This window comes from Dermacentor variabilis, chromosome 8 (genome assembly GCF_050947875.1).
Source record: "Dermacentor variabilis isolate Ectoservices chromosome 8, ASM5094787v1, whole genome shotgun sequence".
NCBI lineage: Eukaryota > Metazoa > Arthropoda > Arachnida > Ixodida > Ixodidae > Dermacentor > Dermacentor variabilis.
In genome coordinates, this window is record NC_134575.1 from 53,120,009 (window position 1) to 53,142,457 (window position 22,449).

The 22,449-nt window shown below is 45.9% G+C and overlaps 1 protein-coding gene across 2 annotated transcripts in view; it reads right to left on the reverse strand.

Moving 5' to 3' along the window:
• The window catches only part of LOC142590219 (organic cation transporter protein-like), a 29,366-nt gene that overhangs the window by 1,591 nt on the left and 5,326 nt on the right, over positions 1-22,449 (reverse strand). The window contains exons 3-10 of one of the 2 annotated variants that reach the window (XM_075702141.1): positions 21,779-21,879; positions 19,321-19,475; positions 17,110-17,278; positions 15,988-16,135; positions 12,847-12,938; positions 10,359-10,573; positions 4,908-5,089; positions 1,714-1,859 (exon numbers count right to left, since the gene is read on the reverse strand). In XM_075702141.1, coding sequence (XP_075558256.1) covers positions 1,714-1,859; positions 4,908-5,089; positions 10,359-10,573; positions 12,847-12,938; positions 15,988-16,135; positions 17,110-17,278; positions 19,321-19,475; positions 21,779-21,879 — 1,208 coding nt within the window. Of the gene's footprint in view, positions 1-1,713; positions 1,860-4,907; positions 5,090-10,358; positions 10,574-12,846; positions 12,939-15,987; positions 16,136-17,109; positions 17,279-19,320; positions 19,476-21,778; positions 21,880-22,449 lie in introns of those variants that run through there. The other variant, XM_075702142.1, reaches the window with a different exon arrangement.

The window sequence follows — 22,449 nt, forward strand, 5'->3', positions numbered from 1 at the left end:
TTAGAGATGTTAGCTTACGGAAACGGTCGGCACGTGAAACCATATGGTTACGGTGAAAGCTGAACTAAAGATGAACAGAAGAAATGAAACAGGGAATGAAAATACGTAGGAAAGCAGAACAAAAACAAATATTATCAATAAATTGAGAAAAAATGTCAGCAAATTTTGTTGTCAAAGAAACAAAAAAATATTTCAAATTACACAAATCAATGCGTGATTGGGTAGCATTCGGCGTAATGTCGGTTCCGGCAGTGATATTTGAGTTCAGCACTACGTCCACCTGTGACGTACCACACTTCTAACGTAAAATAAAATTCCGGAGTTTAAGTAACGTCTTCAAATTGCGCTGGGTTATGAGGGACGTCATTGCGGGGCCTCCCAAGTGATTTCGACCCCCTGGTGTTCTTCAACGTGCACTCAGAGCCCGACACAAGATTGCTTTTTCAACTCCACCCTCCGCCATAGTAATGCAGCCTCCGGGTGGTTGGCATCCAACTTGCAATTTCAAGTTCAGCAGCGAAAAAAACCGTAACAACAGAGCCACAGAGACGAGTACGCGTGATGGTTGAGAGGAACTTGGTACACACGCATATCAAACAAATCGGATGGCTTGGCGACGTCGCGTTCGGCCGGGTAACGAGTTCGCGACAACGGAAACAGAAGGACGCCGACAAAGCACAGTTGTTGATAAGTATCGGACGTTCCGTTGGTTCAAGGAGTGGCATACGTAGTCCACTGGACCTCTGTCGAGAAGCGCACCTTGAACACTCTTATGTTTTCAGGCCTTGGGGGAAATGCTGCTTCAGCTTTGCGCAAGCGACGAAGGCGATCGTGCCATTTTGTGAGATGCGCGGACTGTATTCGAATTCCTCATGATTCGATCCGTTTGCGCTTGTCCTTTGTCAAGAAGGCAAAATTGTCTACCGGAAGTTATATATATATATATATATATATATATATATATATATATATATATATATATATATATATATATATATATATTTACATATTATTTACATATACATTTTATATACATTTTTATATACATATACATTTGACATTTTATTTACATATATATATATATATATATATGTGTGTGTGTGTGTGCGCGTGTATGTGTGTGTGTGTGTGTGTGTGTGTGTGTGTGTGTGTGTGTGTGTGTGTGTGTGTGTGTGTGTGTGTGTGTGTGTGTGTGTGTGTGTGTATGTATGTATGTATGTATGTATGTATGTATGTATGTATGTATATAATAGATAGATAGATAGATAGATAGATAGATAGATAGATAGATAGATAGATAGATAGATAGATAGATAGATAGATAGATAGATAGATAGATAGATAGATAGATAGATAGATAGATAGATAGATAGATAATTCCATAACATGGCCAGTAAAGCTAGTTAGCCGTTATTCATCATTGAGAACTGTAGGCAGGTTCAAAGATTACACACATACAAAGAATAAGGCACAACGAATGATGGCACAACGGGACAGCGCTTCGCTGCACTGGTCCTTTTTTTCTTTCGTGTGCCTCAGCTGTTGCCCTTCCTAAATATTAGTATGGAAAATTCTTCGACTGCCTAAACTGTCTCACGAAAGCTTCTTTGCAATCTGCTGTTTCTCACGAGTAATTCAAGCAGCGCAGCAACGAACAGGCAGTACCCGCTGGTCTTCTTTCCATCGCGCCGCTTACACGCACAAAGCGCTCACCTCGAATTCCCCAGCTGTTTGGACTCGCGTATCGTGTCCGGCAGCGCAACCCGTAGCGTCTCCGGCAACGAGAGCATCAGCGAGGAGGCGAGAACAGAAATGGCTGCCAGAATGGCCATGGGGATTGAGTCAGTCAAGTAGGTTCTCTGCAAAAAAAGAAAGAAAAATGATAATAAAATAGAAAATAAGAAATAAATAAGAAATTGAGCGTCGATTTAGCTGAGAGTGTGGGAGGAGTGCGCTTGCATTACGTTGCACATCTTTCAGCTCCGGGATTCACGATTGCAACCACGTTCACCACACGGCTAAATGTTGTTCATATATATATATATATAATCTCTACGAGGTAGCTGCCTTCAGCACACTTTACGTACACGTTTTTTCCACTTTAACACTCCTACTGGTTAAAAAATTGCCGGCTCCCGTAATCGAAAGTAGATGTAAGCTTGAAATGGCAACCCGCAAATCAGATTGGTTGTAGATGATGCTAGCCACAATCTTAAAACAGGTGTAGTGCATGTTCCCAACGGCACACCCCACCACACCGCACCGCACCATACTGTGCAGTCGTCCCTATGGACGCTGCCCAGCTAGAAGAAAATCCACTTGAGGAGCGCCACGGCATCGTGGCGCCATCTCTCGAGGCGACGCAAAACCCTGCGTCACCGAACTCAGGGACCGCTGGCGTTCAACACAGGCAACCCTATTTCGGCGCCAAAAAATAACAATAAGGTGTATGGTGCCCCGTATCTGCCTTTTAAACCTCGGTATTGGAAATGAAAAATAAAGCTTCAGCGTGCTACAAGTTGCAGCTTGAATGATATTTAACCGAACATTAGGAAAAACTCGGAAGCAATATTTTTTTGTAACTTGTTTGGGCAGTAGCTAGCCAATGTAATGCGGTACTGTACAAAGGGTTGGGGGCCGGAGGCCGCATTTTTAAAAGTTTTGACTGGTCGCCGGGATTATCTCGTTTTGTTCGGCAACTTTCCCGGATAACAGCTCTGGCTTTTGGCTCAAGGTAACTGCAAGGTCGCCGACAATAACAACCATAAAAGCATTTCATGCTTAAAAACTCAATGGAGGAAAGAACACCAGAGGATGAATCTCACGGTCAAGCGATAGTTGCCCGGTAGGTTCGCCGAGGCCGAGATATACGCTGCTGGGTAGTGGGTGCTGCGACCTACGGGTCACAGGGCCAATCAAGCTGTGAAATGCAGCTTTTTTTTTCATCACACCTAACCACGTCCCTGTGCACTCTTATGTACCTGCCATGTGGTTAAATATACTCAAACGTGGCCGCGCCGGAGTGCAGTCCGCATGGTGCACAGCTTTCAGCCTCAACGCACTCCGAGACGGGGGACGCAGTGGCGTACTCATACTCCCTACTAGAGTGGTCATTCTATTGGACACATGCTTTGGTCAGCCATATTGTGACGCGTTCTTTCCCTCCCTCAGCAAAGAGCGATCTTATTTCAATGCGGCGTTCAAAGGGCAACTCCGGCGATTTTATATTTTTTTTTTGCACCATATTGAGATATCATTTTCAAATGTCATTGACAGTTCCGACACCGGTAGGGTGGCTCAATTTGCTTAGATACCCATCAATAATTTCACATCACCGATAAATAGGTAGCCGTGTGACGTCACGAAAAGTCGATGACGTCAGATCCTACAATACCGTACGATGTTAACAGGCAGAACGCGTGCTAAAGGCGCTGTACATGTGGTGCTAAGGCCAAAATAAGAAAGCGAAGCTGACGATGTCTTCTGACGACTCAGGAGTTTCTCTAGCTATTTCGAACTAGAGAGCGGCGATTTCAGCCTCTCAGTAGGAGCGCTGAAGGATCGCCATGTGCTGCTTTTGACCATTCGCCGCCCCGCGAGATAGCTGGCGTGCCCAAGCTCAACGCAGCGCGCTGCGGCAAAAGAAGCGCTGGTTATCACGTCTGTCAAAACGGTCAGTGTCGACCGTGGTGTCGAAGAGGAAGGGCACAAGCTTCGTCGTTGTTGGGGCGAAAAGACGGTGTAGTGTCTGACGTCACAAACACAGGTTGGCCAGTAAAAAGTCATACATTGGTTGGAACGAGTCGGGAACGCGCAGCCGATCCTTAAAATTCGTTTTCAGGAAAATTAAGTGACTTGCAGCCATACAGTATGGCGCGCATAATGGTAGTGAAAAAAGGAACGTATACTATAGAAAATTTTGTTAAGATCAGCGGATGTCGCAATATCGCCGGAGTTTCCATTTAAACTTTCCAGCTTAACGCGTCCTGTTCGGTAGAGCAGCGCTGGCCGTCGCGTACGCAGGACTTGCCCAAAACACGCCAGCTCTGAATTATCTTAGGCAGCCATATGAAAGCTGCGGGGAACAGCACACCGAGACGTTGTTGTCGTAATTGCTATCGTAACAACCGGAAAGTGGCAGCTGCGCACGACGGGTGCGGCACTGACAGAGTCTGCAAGGTGCATCCTTGCGCACGAACTCCCCGGACGAGTGTTCTCTATTCATACGCGGCAGCGACCTGTTGGCGTGACGCATCTCGCGAGGCAACTGCTCCTGTGCAGAAGGAACAGCGCCCAGAAAGCTATCAGGCATCTCACACCGCTGGCGTGATGGAGCGCCATCAGTGAAAGTAAAAGCTTTACGTTTTTTTTTTGTTTTTTTTTTTTTATTTCGAGCCCAGCCACCACCGCCAGTACGTCAGTGCTACGTCACAACATATTTTGAGGGGTGCGGGAAGGGGAGCATTTTGTATCAGCAAAATTTCTTCAAGCCTATAAGGTCTCAGGCCGTATTAAAATACTATGTAGTTCATATTTACCAGTAAAAAATTAACTAGGCACCGAGAAGACATCGTAAAAATGTGACGTCTTGTCGAGGTGGTGCGGCAACTTAAAGACGACGTCGCCACCCCATGTTCTTTTGTTTCTGCCTCTTTTCCGTTTTACCAAGTCTCATCTCAAGAGTGGCGTCTTCGGTAATTCATCGATGCAGCCCGAGCAACTTTATTCCTATTATTACATCACAATATGTTTCCTGTAGATGGCAGTGAAATCAGTTTTAAGGAAATGTGCTCCGAGTCGTGCCGGCTTACCAGTTCCAACAAAAACGGTATTGCATCTCAATAAGTTTCCTGTAGATGGCAGTAAAGTCAGTTTCAAGCAAATGTGCTTCGAGTTGTGCCGCTCACCAGTTCCAACAGAAACGGTGCCGTCGAAGAACCGACACGGGTGCCCACCAGGCAGGCGCTGACTCCGACCGTGCGGTACAACGTCGGGAACACCTCGGCCGCGAAGATCCACGCCAGCGTCAGCGAGGCGGAGGCCAGCATCTTCCCGCCGATGGCGCACATCTGGCGAGGCACCACCCACTCTAGACAAGTTTTTGGAACAATGAAGTTGCGAGGATTAACATCCCGAAGCAATACACGGGCTGCTTTTCAATGCCTGCCACTGTATTGACAGCTTTCAATAACATTGTCACTTTTTTTTTTCTTAGTTCGACACCTGGAAACCGTCGTTTACAACTATGCTACTCCTAGGGTTGAGGATTGGGCAAGTTGGTATTGCATTCTAAAACTGGTACAGCACTACATAGAAAAAAATAAACAAGCCGAGCCTGCCGGCTCGGCTTGTTTCTTTCTTTCTATGTTGCGCTGTACCAGTTCTAGAATGCTATTCCAAGCTCCACTGTCTCTCTCGCATCTGCTTTTAAATGCGATAGCATTTCATTGGTTAATTCCCCCAAAAAAAGTTGCCGTCTCGCAGCAATGAGTGAAGGAATGCGAGGAGGAAAGTGGATTAGTCTGAAGCTAACCGCGTCCGCGCTGCGATTAGTTAGCGCGCACTTTGACGTCACAGGGGAAAAATGCCCACGTGGCCTTTCCGCATATGGCGAGATGACGGCACGCTAGCTGTGGCTCAAGCGCTGACACCGACGCTGCTGTGCTGGGCACAGGAAATTCCCTAACTGCTTGCATGCTCTTCTTTAAGTTGGTTGAGTTGCCTTTTGCAGCGAACAAGAAAAGGTTGCTCATTGCCTTCCTAACCATAAAAAAACACGTCTTCCAAAGTCGAACGGAGAAAACGACTCTGTGCTGAATTTGAACGTCGCCGCTACGCTGTCGAAAAATAGGAAGTTAGAGAGCGTCGACTGCAACACATATAAAGAATCCATGACAACCATGCAACAAATGAAAGAAGATAAGGACATGACGCCTCCCTGACTAGCTACAGCATTTGAACCTAACGAATCGCACGTAATCAATTACATTTCCTCGTTATTTATATTTGATTGATTACTTTCTGTTTTCTCAGTAACGCTCACTGTAATTTCATTACATTTTTTCCGTAATCAATTACACATAGCCAGGTACTCTGTTGACGACACAAGCTGTAACAGCGACTCAGCTTTCAGTGCTCGAATTCGGCGGGATATACAGCAGAACGCCGGTGGTCGCGCCCCCTATAGCAGCCTCAAGAACGCACGGACAGGCCGACCAGAGCGCTCAGTATCTGGTTCGCCATCTTAACGCTCCCCAGTATTTGGCATGCAAATTGAACATGTGCTGCTATGTTATGGCTTGATAACAACGGTCTTATTTATTTATCCTCGGGGCCTTTCGGCATTAGAGAGGAGAGTGGGTTATACAACAAATAAGGAGGAAATATATTACCAGCCTATAAACAACATTTGCTAATTATACAATGTTAGCTGAAAGAATAATAAATACAGAAAGGTAACATGACGTATAAAAATAACATTAAAAAGAAAACACCAACATTAGTTGGTACAAATGTTTGCTATTAGACAGTGTTAGCAGGTGCTTATCGAAAAGTATCATTGTTATTAATGGAAACAATATCAGAGGGACGTTCATTCCAATCTTTTGGCGTACGTGGCAAAAACGAGTGTAAAACATATGTCGTGTTACATGCGCCAATCTTAACGTTATGGTTGTTTAAGGAAAGTGTCAAATATTTTTCGGCTGACTTCGATTTGCAGCAGGACACATTAAGAGACCATGAAAAATCTCTCTCTCTCTCTCTCTCTCTCTCCTGGAAATAACGACCACTCCTATACGGTGTTTTCTGGCGGAATTGAAGTATAGTGGTTTAGGCCGTCGAATATACAATCAAACATACGAAAGCTCATTAAATTCGCGAAAATTTTGAGTATCAAGTTCTCCATTCGAAGGATTCGATTCGTATTAAAACTTTCGAATATTGTCGCAGCCTCTTCCGTATTATCCACAGTGCGCTTGCTTCTATCGTCCTCCATACATGTTGACGTTGGATTTATGCGCTGCGAAACGCGCTTTCATTTTGAATAAACCCACATAACTCATGTGCCCTCATGTCCATATGATCATATGAGTTCCCGTATGAAAAACTGTATGGTCCAATAGAGAGAGATTCAAATGAGAGAAAAGCAGGGAGGTTAACCAGCATGGTCCAATAGAAACACAAATGACCATACGGGAATTGCGCTATGGGATGAGTCGTGTCTTCATTTGAGAAATGATGCGATGACCGGCCAAGCTCCAATCCAATCAAGCTGACTGTTGCACGCGTTGGTCCATGGATGCCACCTCGGCAAGCCACTACTTCAATTTTTGCACGAGGAGGGCCGCGAAGCTTTCATTTCATATGAACAACTATGCCACAGGGCGAGCTTCACACACAAAAAAAGAAAAGAATCGCGACTTTAAAGGGCCCCTCGGCAGGTTTGGAAATCCGAAGCAGACAAGCATGTCGCGTAGAGCATGTGGCGACAATCGTGTCAAGAATGTATCAACCGCTGCACGACACTGAAACATCCGAAATTTTACAGAAAAGTCCTGCGCCCTCCCTTTCCGAGGAACCGCGCTTCTAGTCGAACAGTCAACGTCACACCCACAAATGCCTTTATACGCAGGATGCACAGTCTACGACATCACCGATTAAGGCACGTGACTTGGGTAATTCAGTTTATGCGGAACGCGCAACACTGTCGCTGGAAGTCCGCAGTGGTGCCGCAAAAGTAAAAAAACTACAAACACGAAAAACATTTCACGAATGTCACACAACACCGATTTCTTGTTCTCGATCGGCCGTTACCCTGGGGTCCAAACTTGAAAAAGAGAACCCGACAGTGAGGTCAATGTGATGGTGAATTCATTGCGTAGGGCCGGATCAGTATCATCGATGCTAAATGTTCCCAATGCCTTACTTCGACATCAAAATAGCATCAAAAGCGACTCTAAAGATTATTCGCGAAAGGTCTCCGTACATGCCTAGCAGTTCCACGAGTGACTTCTATATGTAGCTGCCTAGTTATTGCTGAGGCTTGCCAATAACCATTTCCACTTCTGAGAACGTCAGAAACAGCTCGGAATTTTTTCTGGCTTCAAACCCAGCATAAGAACCACTCGTTGGCTTTAGACGTATAGAGCATTCACAAAAGTCGTGTCCACAAAGAAACTCATAAACCTCTCCATATCCTGCCACAAAATGAGTTTTGGAAATCCGATGTCGAGGACCCTCCGTGGCTGCTTACGCTCCCGAAAATAGAGTTGGCGGTATTGTGTATAATTCAATAAACGAGTCATCTTCATTAAAGCGCCTCAACAACTAGCACTATACCAAACATCTATTCAGGATGGACCAATGTCAATACGAATGACCCCAGTATAACAAACTATTCACCTTCAGCATCTGTTATACAACACTTGAATAAATAAAGATCGTTTGTTATCTAATACAACGTCGACTACAATGGCTGAACGATTCGCTATGTTATGTTCCTTAAAATTTATAACTTCTGTATGTAAGCTTCAAAAGTGGGTCGATTCTAGAGACTCCTCGGCGGAAATCACATCACTTTGCAGCACTAAAATGAAAACAATTTTTGCTGTAATAACTTTATGAGAGAGTCAAACAGCTCACAAAGGTAAACCGGGCGCAGAACGAAACAGTATTTCAGAGTATGCCGCGTCATTGTAATATTCAATGCAATACAACAGCCGAGGCAGCAGTACAACAATGACATCGCAGAGACGATGTGACCTCCCTCACACAATCTGAAAGTGAACTGCGCTACATTCTAAAAGCAACACCATTCAAAATATGAAAAAGCGCGGGGTTTGACCAAAATTGCAAGCGCTTCGATCTATTTTATATTAATCCGCTTATTGAATTCAACATTCCACTACCTTCAGATAAAAACAAAAATGCTTATTCATTGGTTACGGCTGGGCACTGCATACGCAAAACACTTTTTACGCGGAATTTGCCGCACTGATATTCCTCAGTGTGATTCTAGATTTGTTGATGAAGGGACATATCGCCTTCTAAATCTGCACGTCAGGAAACACCAAAAGGCTGACTTAAACAGTACTTAACCATGTTAGAACGTAAACCTATCACTTTAATTAAAGACACTACTGGGCCCGTGGCCTACAAATGCCATACATACGTTCGCTTTATTAGCATTGAAGGAATGTCGTGAGGACAGCGGCGTTGCTAGGCGTTACCCCCTGGCGCGTGCAAAAAAAAAAATCGTTTATAAGAGCCTTTTCCATATTTACCGTCAATGTCTATGTGTGATATTATTGTGTTCGCATCATTGCTTGAATGTTTCTTTGTAATCTTGTGGTGTTATTTTTACTTGTATGTGATAACGTAACTGCATGTTGTACTTTTTCCACTTTTTGAGAGCCAACGAGTACCGGTGCTGTATTCGCGCGTCAACATCTCCTTTTATCACGTCAATAAAAAAAAACAGAATATTGGAAAAAGGAAACGGGGCTCGTGACGCAAGCGCGACGAGAACCTCGGTTCCGGTATCGGATAAATCAAGGGAAGAAAAATGTCGCTCGGGGACGCTAGTCGAGGCAGAAGATGCGGAGTGCCTACGTTGGCAATGAAGTTTGCCTCCTGGCACCATGGCAAAGCGACATTTCGGTTACCCCTTTCTCCTCTAATAAAGAACCACTTTGAATATTTCTTGCGGTCGAACGTTCCACAAGTGGCAACCCATAACTTCCAGGGCACAGCCAATATTTGCGACGAGGAACGGCGAGGAGGCCCCTTAAAGCCCGGAATACATGGAGCGTTTTTGAGGCGATTTTTGCCTCACGGCGCCGATTTGACGCCCGGCGTCGAGAAAAACGCCCGCCGCCGCCGATCAGGACCGGCTAGATTTTGACGCGGCGCGCACGCGTCTGACGCTACCGGAAGTGCCTGTCGGAGTCACTTCCGTCTGTTTTCGGCGGGAGCGGCCAGCCGTCTCACCGTACCTCGCCGTCCCTTGAAAACTTCGCGCGCGTGCGCTGGTCAGCACCATGGCTACGTCGGCGAAAGCATCACGCGTGGAGTTTAACGACAAACTACAGACATATTAGCGGGATATTTATTGCATAATTTATTAATTATAACACAAGCAAACAACATATAAGCATTGTTCGTTCATTTAGTGGTAGCCAAAACATTTTTGCCTTGTCTGTCCACACTGCGGCGGCGTTCGCCACTCGTACGCCTCATGTAGCCTGGCCGGCGTCCCACCAGCGCGTTTTTTTTTTTTTTTTTGGCGCGCGATAGTCGCAGGAGAAAAACGCCCCATGTAGCCCCCGCTTTATAGGCATAAGCGTTCGGTCGCATACCTGGCGGTAGTACGGCCACTCCGACTGCGCATGCTCCAGCGATGCCGTACACGGCGAGCATGGTCCAACGCCGGCGGCACCACCGGATGGCGGCGTAGCAGATGACGGCCACGGGGAACTCGGCGACCGCGGCGAGGACAAACGTCAGGTACGGGTCGCCGCCCAGGTTGGTCACCGAGAGCTGCAGGCCGTAAAAGATCATGCCGCTCGCCGCACTGCGAGGCGACAAGCATGGTTTGTTCATATGAGCGGCTACTTCCTCCGTGGTGCCACAGGCTATGCTCTGCCTCGTTCCGGATTTAAAGGCGCAATGAAAATTGGTGGTGCATCCATCCTTAGAACACGATTCGCGACGTTATTAGGATTAGCAATATTTCTTGCGATGGGTGTGTAATTAGTGTGGATATATTTTATGTGTTATGAGGGCTACTATGAGTCTTGTATCCCCATTACATCCGTCAACAAGGAAGCCTTGATGGCCACGTCAGCAGGCATACAAAGCGGCATTATTCCTGACAGCCGCAGTGGCGAAAAAATTACGCCAGAACTCGTCTCCCGACGACTCTCGACGGTAATGCGATTAGCATTCCGGCAATGTACCGACACACCGTATTTATGAAGTCAAGTTCGCTTAACATCTCTACTTGTCATTCTGAGACTTCAGTTTGCTTTGGCTATGTGTGGCATAATCCCGTTTCCTCCTACGTTGCTACGGCACTCGCTTGTCAGAGTAAAGCTTGAGCAGGCCGGCATGGCAAGACGAGGCCATGACGACGACGGCATGACAACGGTGGTATAATGACGACCGAATGACGACATCAAAATTATGTGATAATGAATAAGCAGAATTCATATCGATGGAACGACGAACGCTGTAGGACGACAATGCCAGGACGATAATGGGATGACGTTACTGAAGTGGTGACAATTCTAAAATCACATCGTGGTGACGACATGAGAATGGTATGGCGACGACTGTTCGACGAGGACGGCATGACGAGAGTTTTATGACGAAGTTAGAGTGATCAAGATAGAACGACCGCGGCACCTTCACGAACACGGTATGATGGCGAATGCATGAGGACGACACAACGACGATGATGGCATGACAACGGCATGAGGCCAGTCGGATGACCATGAATGTATGACGACAATGGTATAACGACGACTGCACCATGAAGCCTGGAGGTCGACGATGGCCTGAGAACGATGGGGAGGAGCGCGATGACGGCATAACGAGAGGCGATTGACGAAGCTGGAAGGTCGATGTTGAAACGACCACGACGGCATCACCACCACGAGAATATGAGTAAGGGCCCAAGCTATTAGTCAACTTAGCCAAGCGGGTAAGTGTAGAAAGCATGACGACGACGGCATTGCGAGAGACAATTGGCAAAGCTGAAATGACAAAGATGGAACGACCATGACGGCATCGGGACCACGAGCACATACACAGTGGTCGAAGCTGTTAGACAACTTGGCCCACCTGGTCAGCGTAAGGGCCTAGACAGATAGGATATATAGATAGGACCAGAACGTCCTAAGTATAGGCAAAGAATGCTCATCGCTATAATACTGATTAAGAAGAGTGTCAGGCAAGCAAACACACTCTCTTCTATGCCATTCACTGCATGCTTAGAAGTTGTTAAACTGGAATGGGAATTATAAATGATGATCAGCGGGGACCATCTCAGCAACCTGCGTTTACAGATGACATTGCCCAAATTATTGACTCTGGAAATGGCTTGCAAAAAATGATCGAGGACCTCAGACGTAAAAGCGCACAAGTATGTGTGAATATTACAAAAAAAATCTACAGTATTGTTCAACATCGCGGCGATAGAACGAGATTTGGCGATACGTTGTCAGCCTCTAGAATCGCTGCAAGAGCACTTTTATCTAGGCAGGCCACTTAGTCAAAGGGGATTTGAATCATAAAAAGAAAACCTAGAGAAGATTTAAAAATGGCTAGAACACATAAGACAAGTATTGCCAAGTCATGACATGCAGATTACCGCTATCCCTGAACATCGTACTGCGACGATCAATCTCCACTACGCTAGCTCGCCTAAATCACTGACCGTTATCCGTTCTAAACATATTAGAATGGCGATCTCGTAAGCCGTCGCAGCAACACCAACGAATACAATTCTATGTACAGTTTTTCTTAATGGACTACAGGCCTGCAATAATGTTTGTAGCGAGAATTTGCATTCATTGTGCGGTGCGTGTGCTGTGATTATGTGCAGTGATTGTGAGTAGCTGCTATTGTGTGCCTGTGCTATCTGTCTCACTCTCTCTACTTTTTTCTTACCTCTCGATCCCTCTGCCGTTCTCCAGTGTATGGTGGCAAATCAAAATTTCCGCTCTGGTTAACCTCCCTGCCTTCCGCCTTTCATTTGTTTCTCTCTCTCTCGGACCAGAAATGCATACAATCTTCCGTATACCAGGAACTTGTGTTACAGGATAGTTTCGCCGTGTCACTTACGAAGCGTAGACCAGAATGCAGGTGTAGAGGAAGACCCTCCGACTCCTCACAAGGTCCAAGCAGCCGGCTTTCTTCTTCGCCGCTTGCTCTTGCTGAAAAGTTGCACAGCAAAATAGGGCGCTAAAGAATTTTGCTCATCTGATTTACCGAACGTAAGACAGCTTCATCTCAATACACCTTCTTATTAGGAAACGAAGCGGGAGATAAACTCTGCTTGGCGAGATAGCGAGAGTGAAGGGTGTTGGAAAGGCCGGAAGGTCGGCATGACCCACGTCCGGTTTCCTCCTTCTACGAAGGGGGAAGCAGGTTAAAGGAGGGAACGAAAGAAAGGAGTTACAGTACTGATCGTGCTCTCACCCGAAAGTGCACATCGAGACAACAGCAGTAACCGAGCTCTGTCATGCACAGGAAGCACGGTGTCGAGAAAGGGAAATCAAAGCGAAGAAACGACAACGAAGTTAACCAGAGAACATCTCCGATTGGCTACCCTGTACTGGGGAAGGGAAAGACGGATATGAAAGATGAGAAGTAAAGAAGACAATAACAATTATCGTAGAACTGTCTGTGTGGGTGTCGATGTGCTGTCAATCTTCCGCTGTAACAGGGAATTGCAGTAATGCACACATCGCTTTGTGAGCTGGGCGAAGTTTACACACTTCCAGTGACTCTCACTTGGGCTATTTTAGTCGTTCGCGGATGAAATTTACAGGAACCTTGACCGTACCAGTGGCTTAAGGTTTGTTCCGGTATAAGGAGCAGCAAGAACACGGGCCTCGCTAGCTCTACAAATGGTGAGTGTTTTAGTGAACCATGATTACCCAGTATTCAGACCTCCCTGCCAAATACGAAGGACAACAGGGTAATCATAAGCGTTACAGCTTTTAAAGTTGTTCGAGTCACTGACTGGTACGAGACGCCACTTTACTTGACCGTACTCTCGTAAAACGCAATTCGCTGTACTGAGCCGTATGAAAGACTCAGAACATGATGATTATGATGTTGATTTATCAGCATCCCCTTTGAAACGTGGTGGTCACATATAGTCACCTAGCCTGCTTGAGATATTCAGGTATGCTGTACATGCTTCTCGTTCGAGGATTTTCGTATGCATCACCTTATCTTTTTACTCTTGTTCAAAACGTGTCATCTATCTTGTACCTTGTACCTTGTACCTATCTTGTACCTAGCTTCTAACGGATCAGGTCGTATCAATGTCTTCCCTGCTTTTTTTTTTTCACCAATACTCGAAGTGAATCTTACATATCTCCACTGCTGACCGGTTGATGCTTCCGTCCACTTTAAATCCAAAATTAAATTAAATTATCGGGTTTTACGTGCCAAAACCATTGATACGCCGTAGTGGGGACTCCGAAAATTTTGGCCGCCTGGGGTTCCTTAACATGCACCAAAATCTAAATATACGTGTGTTCTCGCATTTCGCCCGCATCGAAATGCGGCCCCCGTGGCCGGGATTACATTAAGCACAAATACGACTCGAATGCGTTCCTTACCTATGGGTCTCACTGGGTGAATAACTTCCGCATTCCATTGGGATGTGCTGAGCGGTCCATCAATTTTTGCTGCAGCAGACACATGCCTCATCTATTGGCGAATGTTTTCTCCTGTACGTTTTTGCCCTTGTAACCAACTCGAGCCTCAAATAGCGAGGCACTTTTCTTCGTATTACCGCACACTTTCCCTTCTAATTTCTTTTTTCTCCTTGTAAATCTCCGGGGTCCTTATGTTTCCATTCTTTCCGTCCAATTCACTGTCTCTGTTTCTCTCACTTTTTTAGGACTCCTGGTTATCTATTTACCCTTTCAATTAGCCTTTACTGGGCTGCCAGCTTTCTTGACCTCTTCCTCCCTTCTGTGTCCACGCCTTTCAGGTGCAGATATTTGTGCACTTGAGCCGTCCATTTATTTTCATCCATGTTCCTCAGTCTTTCTTCAAACTAATCTTGCTTTGCCCTTCTTCGACTCCGAAGGAGACCCAGCCCCTGTCACCCTGAAATGCCTCATTTGTGGTTTTACTGTGGGCTCCCAAAGCTAATCGGCCTACCGATGTTTGGCTAACTTCCAACCCAGACAAGATATCCGATTTGAAGCATAGAATGATATTGGCGAACCTTCACGCTGACACCATTACTCCTTTCCAAGTTCCACGCACCAGCTCAAGTTTATTACGGACCCAAAGTGGCTCTATGGTTCACTATAGCTGCCCTCCGCTTCTTTACTTTCACACTCTTTTGTTGAGTGCTAGAGTATTTAATTCGTTTATGTACACGAATGAGCTATTTATATCACTTGCTATTGGTATGACTTGCTCTTGAATTGATACCACGTAATTACTCGTCTCTGCATTAAAGATCATAATTCCCGATTTCTCTGAGCTAATGTAAAGCCTTGATTTTTCTCTATCTCTGAATCTCCTGCATCGTACACTAGTGGCACTGTGACGTCCGTATACATCAGTCCAAGGATCTTCTATTGCGCCATTTGCCCATTACTCATGCAGAATAAATCAAACCGCAATTTACTGTTTTCCAGTCGCCTTTCTGTGCCCTTAACATAAAGCTTGAACAACAATGGAGACAGAGGACATCCTTGCTTCCGTCCTTGGTAAATTCCCTCCGCTTCATTACGTTTTTGTCGTTCCCATACAATTTGTACTCGGTTGCCCTTATATACCACCCTCAGCAGGACCACAAAATCGGCATCTGTGCTTTTGTGCTTGAGAATATCCCATACCAAATCCCTATTTACCTTTTTGTGGGTTCCCTTACTATCTAGAAACACTATCCATAAAGGCCTCTTCCGAGCTACAGAAATCTGTATGAACTGAGCCACTATACAAACATAGCAGAGAGTGCTGCAGAGTCATCTTGCGTCAGTAAGTACTTGCCTAATGTTCGACCACGTTTAACTCTATTTTCTGTAATTGTCCTCATCAATTTAATATGCTTAATTATGGTTTGGCAGAAAAGTAAGAAGCGCCTACATCACTATGCGCAAATGTACAGAAAAAAAATGTATATACAACTGTGCCACCTTCTCAAGAGCCTAGGAATAGCCGGCGTTCTATTTGTGTGCAAACATGTTCTTCTAGCATGTAAAAAGGACGCTTATACAGAAACGTCACCTGCAAGATTTTTTTCCTCAGCTGTCCGAGCACCGAGTCGATGTCGTCGACTGGCTGTCCGTTGTCAGCGCAGGCCTTCAGTATGACCTTTCGGGCCGCAGTCATTTTTCCCGTGGCTATCAACCAACGCGGAGACTCCGGCAAGTACCTGAAATCATTACGCAAATAAATATACACATATTCAATACATGCGTGTCCAAGCCTATGTTAACCTTGTGATCAGGGCATTGTCACTGCGCATGCGTTGAGCGTGAGCCCGCATTCCTTAGGTATGCGTTCATATTATTTCCCGGCTTCTGTTAGCGTCGCGCGCTTGCAGCGTGTTTCCGCCAAAAGGAACGAAATCAGAGATTATTGCAGTAGTGCACTTTGTTACACGCTTAAAACTCCAGATGAAGTCGCGAAAGCGAGCTCGATGCAATGCAACTGCAATCGTCGGAAAAAGCATTCCAGATGAGAGTGTACGACGGCCGAAATCTTTCCACTTTGGTTGTACTAGGCTTCGCGTTAAGAACCGATCGTGAAAAGGGCAGCGGTGGCTTGTGGTTAAATATTCGTCTTTTACATCCGATGAGAACAAGCGATAGCCCACATCATGTTTTGCTTGTTATGTTGCTCAAAAATCAGATAAGATTTCGTGCTGGATGGGGAGCCGATGATTCGATGGGTGCTGTTACTTATGACAAGATGTGTAATCACGCATTTTATTTTGTTAGTTGCGACACAAGTTTCCCGTAGTATTTGCAATCGTTCGCGTCATGTTGTCTGAATTGTATTGCGTGGTATTTGTCTAATAACGGCAGAAATATGCAACTTAAAAGTGCCAAGGTTTCAAAGGGGCACTCTATAATATCTAGAAGGCAACAGCCGTCAATTGCCCAACGCGTGCGGGAAGAAGCCATCATTCCGTGCCAAAGAAAACCCGGAGACTTCACCGACCGCCTAGTATCCTCACCAAGGTCGCCTCGCTTGCGCAAATTCATTGGCAAGAACCTCAATCGATGAGCAAAATCATTAGTGTCAGCTGCACCATGAGCACCATTCCCCTGACACTTCTATCGCGAGTCCTTTTAGTCGCAGTTTTACGCGATGGGCATTTAATTGCTTTTTTTTTTTACTCACCATGACCAAACCACGAAGACCAGGAGGGGCACGCTGATGGCGGCCTGCAGGGACCTCCAGTCTTGCAGCAGCCACGCGAAGCCCGGAAGCATGATGATGCCGATGGCGAAGCCGAAGCTGAAAGCCACGGCCGTGGTAGTCCGCTTCTGAGGACCGATCACCTCCATCACTGAAAATGCAGAAGTGACGCCCGTTTAACGTGCCACGTGCACGCGACGTGGCCAAGTGCGTGCAAATGAGCAGTGGTCCCTTTTTGCGTGCGCAATTTTTTCACCATTCGGAGTTGTCGACCTTTCTGCGCGAATTTCCTCACACGGCGAGAACGGGAGACCATCAATCAAACCGGCTAGAGGGGCACGGTGGCCTGCCTGCTCATGGACTTTTTGTTGCTGCTCCGATAGAATAATGCGATCAATCATCAGAGAGCTTGTTGGGGCCAGCTTTACAAAAACATTTTCTAATATTAAAGCGAAAGCTTTACTACGCCAGCCAGCGAGCCATTTCGGCTCGTCGCGCCGTGTGCCGTATGCAGGCAGCCGTATGCCGTATGCCATATGCCGTGGCCGACAAACGACCTTGAGCCGCCGTTGCCTAGCAACGCCGTAGCCGCGCTCCAACAGATGGCGCCGCCGTCGACGCCGCGCCGTCGTCGCTCGCTCCACCAGATGTGCTCCGTTGGAGTAGAGGGAGAGGAGGTGTCGCCTCGCGGGGGGTATATATATATATATATATATATATATATATATATATATATATATATATATATATATATATATATATATATGCGCTTGGCCTCGGTGTATTTAGTCGTTATGGAGAGCGCGAAAGAGACACAACGACAGAACGAAGCGAGGAAGAGACAACGCGCTCAAGAGACGCCAGAAGAAGCGTAGCCATGCAGCTCTTGCTTTCGCAATTCAACTAGGGTTAACCAGAGCTAAACCACAGGCAATTTTTCGTTCCTCTTACCGCTGAAGCGGAGTAGACGAGTCTACACCGGCAATAATCGGGCGTTTATCTGTCATTTGTTCGCCGCGATTGGTGCATGTGAAACGAGAGCGCATCCTTACCTGCAGTTGTCGTAATTGCGAAAACACTCAGCACGAAATTTTCCCCGTCCAATGGTCTTAAGAGAGATGGTCAAGAGCCGTCTTTCCTTATAGCACGTGTAAAGTGACTGGATATACTACTTAACAGGAGATAGCGCACTCACCGCTTCGAATGAGGGCCTGTAACGGTGCTTACGAGGCAGAAGATCATCATCCCAAAAAAGCATATTTGTGACCAGCAGCTCTTCTACCAACAGCTCTTTTTCAGCAACTCTTGCGACGAGCACTTACTACCAGCCGCTCTTCCGGCACTTCTAGAGTTGTGAGGGTAGCTGACGTTTCATTGTTCATTCAGTTCAAAGCAACATGGTTTTTTCTACTTTTTACGATCTCAGTTGTGGGCTACGCGTTACGAGTCCATGATGGGCTCTCACCGCACAATACTGTAACGCTTGCTTAGTTGATCATTACCCCCGCCCCTACGATGCTTAAGTCGCCGTCTCGACGTCGTCAAGCTACAATCTATGTTGACAAGTGTAGTTCCTCCAACAGACTCAATTTGCGTGTCTACTGATTAGCTTGTTTGCTCGCTTTGTTGGTCAGTCAGTCAATCAGTCATTTGGCTGGCTGGCTGGCTGGCTGGCTGGCTGCCTAACTATTCTGCTTGTTTGTTAGATATCTAGTTTAGTTCATTGACTCTCGACCTGTGTACACTTACGAAGACGGGGAGTCCATGTCCTCGGTTTTGCTTATGACATACCCGTCGCGTGAGCCCGCTTGTGTTTTTCTTGGCTGTCAGTGCGCCCTTGCATGCAGGTGAGGAAGCTAAACAGTAAGCCTCAGAACGTTGGTCAGTGTGGGAATTAGAAGTTCCGACTGCGTTAAGCAGAAGTTCCGACAGCGTTAAGCAGAAGTTCCGACAGCGTTAAGCAGAAGTTCCGACAGCGTTAAGCAGAAGTTCCGACAGCGTTAAGCAGAAGTTCCGACAGCGTTAAGCAGAAGTTCCAACAGCGTTAAGCAGAAGTTCCAACAGCGTTAAGCAGAAGTTCCAACAGCGTTAAGCAGAAGTTCCAACAGCGTTAAGCAGAAGTTCCGACAGCGTTCTCTCGCACGACCGCTAGGAGCTCACGTCAACTCTGGAGAAAATTGGAAGTGGACTCACGAAGGCAGAAGGATGCGGTCTGTCCCAGTCCCAATCCGAGGCCCAGAAGGCCCCTGAAGAGCAACAGAAGCGAGAACCACGGGGACACCGCAACACAAACGCTGCCAACGAGGCTGGCCACGTAGCCAGCGATCACCATGGGTCGTCGTCCGAGCCTACAGAACGGCGGCAAAAGAAAACTCCCCCTTAGACAAAAGCACCTCAAAGATTTTCGAGGGCCCATTTCACAATGTGCTTGTCCGGGCTGGCTTGTATTCATAAGATTTCAAGCACTAATTACCGAAACGACGGCACAAGGATTCAGGGAGGTCACGAAAGTGCACATTGTCACTTTAACACTGGAATTTCTCTTGGTGACGCGGAGGGAGTTTATGGTACGTTACAGGTGACAAAAAAAAACATGAGTATTGCGGTAGCAAAAATGTTCACTAAGAAAAAAAAAACGTTGTGGCAACTTCACAGCTGGCAGCTGAAAAACGCAAAAAATTAAGATAACGCGTATCTGAAACCAAATTATATTTTTTTAACATAAAGGTGTGTGTCTATGTTTTTGTTAGTGGTGTTGTTGTGAGCGTGAATTCGTCCGTGCGTTCCCATTGTATGCACGGATGCGTGTAGAATTATGGCATCTTTGGGAGAAGGGCGCGAAGATAGGCCAGTATGTTCACCAAGGATTGCCGCAATAAAACATGACTGAAGAAACAGAAACATATATCTGGAGGATGGGTTTGCTTGTTTCCCGAGAAATACCCCCCCCCCTTTTTTTTTTGTGCATGCTGCAGACCATGGTTAGGTCCAGGCAGGGAGGGCACTGTTACAGAATAGCAACATCACCGCAACAGAAGAGTGAGATGTTATAGTAATAATATAACAACGGAGATTTATAGCAATACAGTATTATAAGAATTTTGTGCATGTCGCCTGTATGTGTTCATTAATGGCGATGTTTTTGTGATTAATCTGTTTCATCTCCTGAATGCCACCACTGCTAAAAGTTTCCAGGTTCAAGCTGTCAAAAAAAGCTATTTTGACAGCTAAAAAGCTGTCAAAAACAGCTTTTTGCCCTGGTATCCCTACCAAAAATGTTAATTTTTTCTGGAAAATAAAACTAAATGAATGAAAAAATATAGTATAGTATATCGTAAAAACATACGTTACATAAACATAAACATAGGTTAGATTCAATGGGGTAGGCTAAATACGGTTAATGAATTCCAATCGTTTATGGGGCGTGGAAGAAACGAAAATTCGTACAGATCGGGCCGGGCAAAAAGCGGTCATAATAAATTTTGCGATAGAATCGTATATTTATTAATGGCATTGGGGAAAGGTGCGTTGAAGGGTCCAGCCTCAGTTTATTGTTGCGAAGTAATGAAAGAAAATCTTAACCAGAATTTCGCCTTCTCAACGGAAGTTGATCAATGCCGTGGGCGCGCATCAATTGTGACGGGGAGTCTGCAGGAAGAAATTTTGAATATTTAAATCGGACTGATTTTCTTTGTATGTTTTCAAGCTTCTTTATATTAGATTTGGTATACGAGTCCCAAATTATGCAAGCGTATTCGAGCTACGGCCTTATTAGAGCATCACAGCTTAAAAGCATACCGTTAGCGGGGGCGTTACGAAGGTTATGCCTGCGATAACGCAGCTTACGGGATGCGAATGAAGAGATGTTGTCTGTGTCAGTGTTCCACGTGAGGTTATTAAAAATTGTTACACCTAAGTACTTTACGGATGTTACTTGTAATAGTGATTAGTCAAGTTAATACGCATACTTTAGTGGGCTTTTCTTGTTATTTACTCGAAGAAAAACAAATTTCTCCGTATTGAAAGCCATGTCCCACCGCTTGCACCGTTGTCCACTATTAGTAAGCCTGTCCTGTAAGTCGCATTGATCATTAGCAATTTCACGAAATAAGACACAATCATCTGCATACAATCGGATTTGTACACCCGCACCAACTTCAGCAATAATGACGTTTATGTATACTGTTTATATGTAGGATATATATCGTTTATATATGCGATGACTCACTTGCGGTACACGCCAGTTAACTTTGACATTGTTCAAATGTTTATTCGCAATGCGTCTGTTATTGGGGCGTTTCTGTGACTCCCCCATTTATCCCCGTATAAGATACATTTCCAACTTTCGTGACGTACTGCACGCCCATTGTTCTGACGTGTACTAACCTACCAATGCTGTTGCAATCTGAGAGGGCAGGCTATGCGCAGTTATCCCTCTTCTCTTCGCCACGATCGAAAGGCTTAACGCTGGGGACGTATTCTGCGACGATCACTTTCGGCCATACTATCGCCTCGGCCGTCAGGCGCGCCCAGATTGGCTGGCTGAGCAAAGCCAGATGAGCTGATTGGCTGGTTGGGCACTACGTCACGCGAGGGCGATAGTATCGCCGAAAGTTTTTGTAGCGGAATGCGCTCCCCCGAGAATACCAACCTGTCTCCCAGTGACGACACCAGCGTACCGACGAGCATTCCGCTCATCGTGGCCGTCTGCACCAGGCTTCGCGTCCACGCGCGGTCACACACCAGGTCCCACTGCGTTTGAAATTCAGCCGTCACTCGACACACGTGGTAAGGCCTTGTACACCACAATCAATTCACCCCAACTTAAGAGGAAGCCTTCGCTCGGGGCCAACCTCTGATATACTTATTCAAATACATGCGAAACGCAGAACCACTGGGACCATTTGAGGTAAAATTGTGGAAGATGAGACAGAACGGTCAATTGTAGGGACTATAGCAAGCGAAATGTTGATTTATGGCCTCAATTTTTTTAACTCCCCGAAATTGATCACAAGTCATTAAAATGCACCTAAATACTCATGCAAGCTAACAAAAGCGACACGTTATACAGCGCTCTCAAATATGCCATTAATTCGTGAATCGAACTTCTGCCAAGCCATTGTAAGCATTATACCTATACGCTTATACGATTACACCATGCACAAGCGACGAAAAGGGCGTATGCGCGCAAGACGCCGTAAATGTTTACATTGAAACTAGACGTAAATATTTGCTGTCTGATGACTCGTTTTGAGACAATGCAGTCCATCGATGGCGACTTCTTACGACCGGAAAGGCCTTTAGAGTGGAATGCGGTCCCTG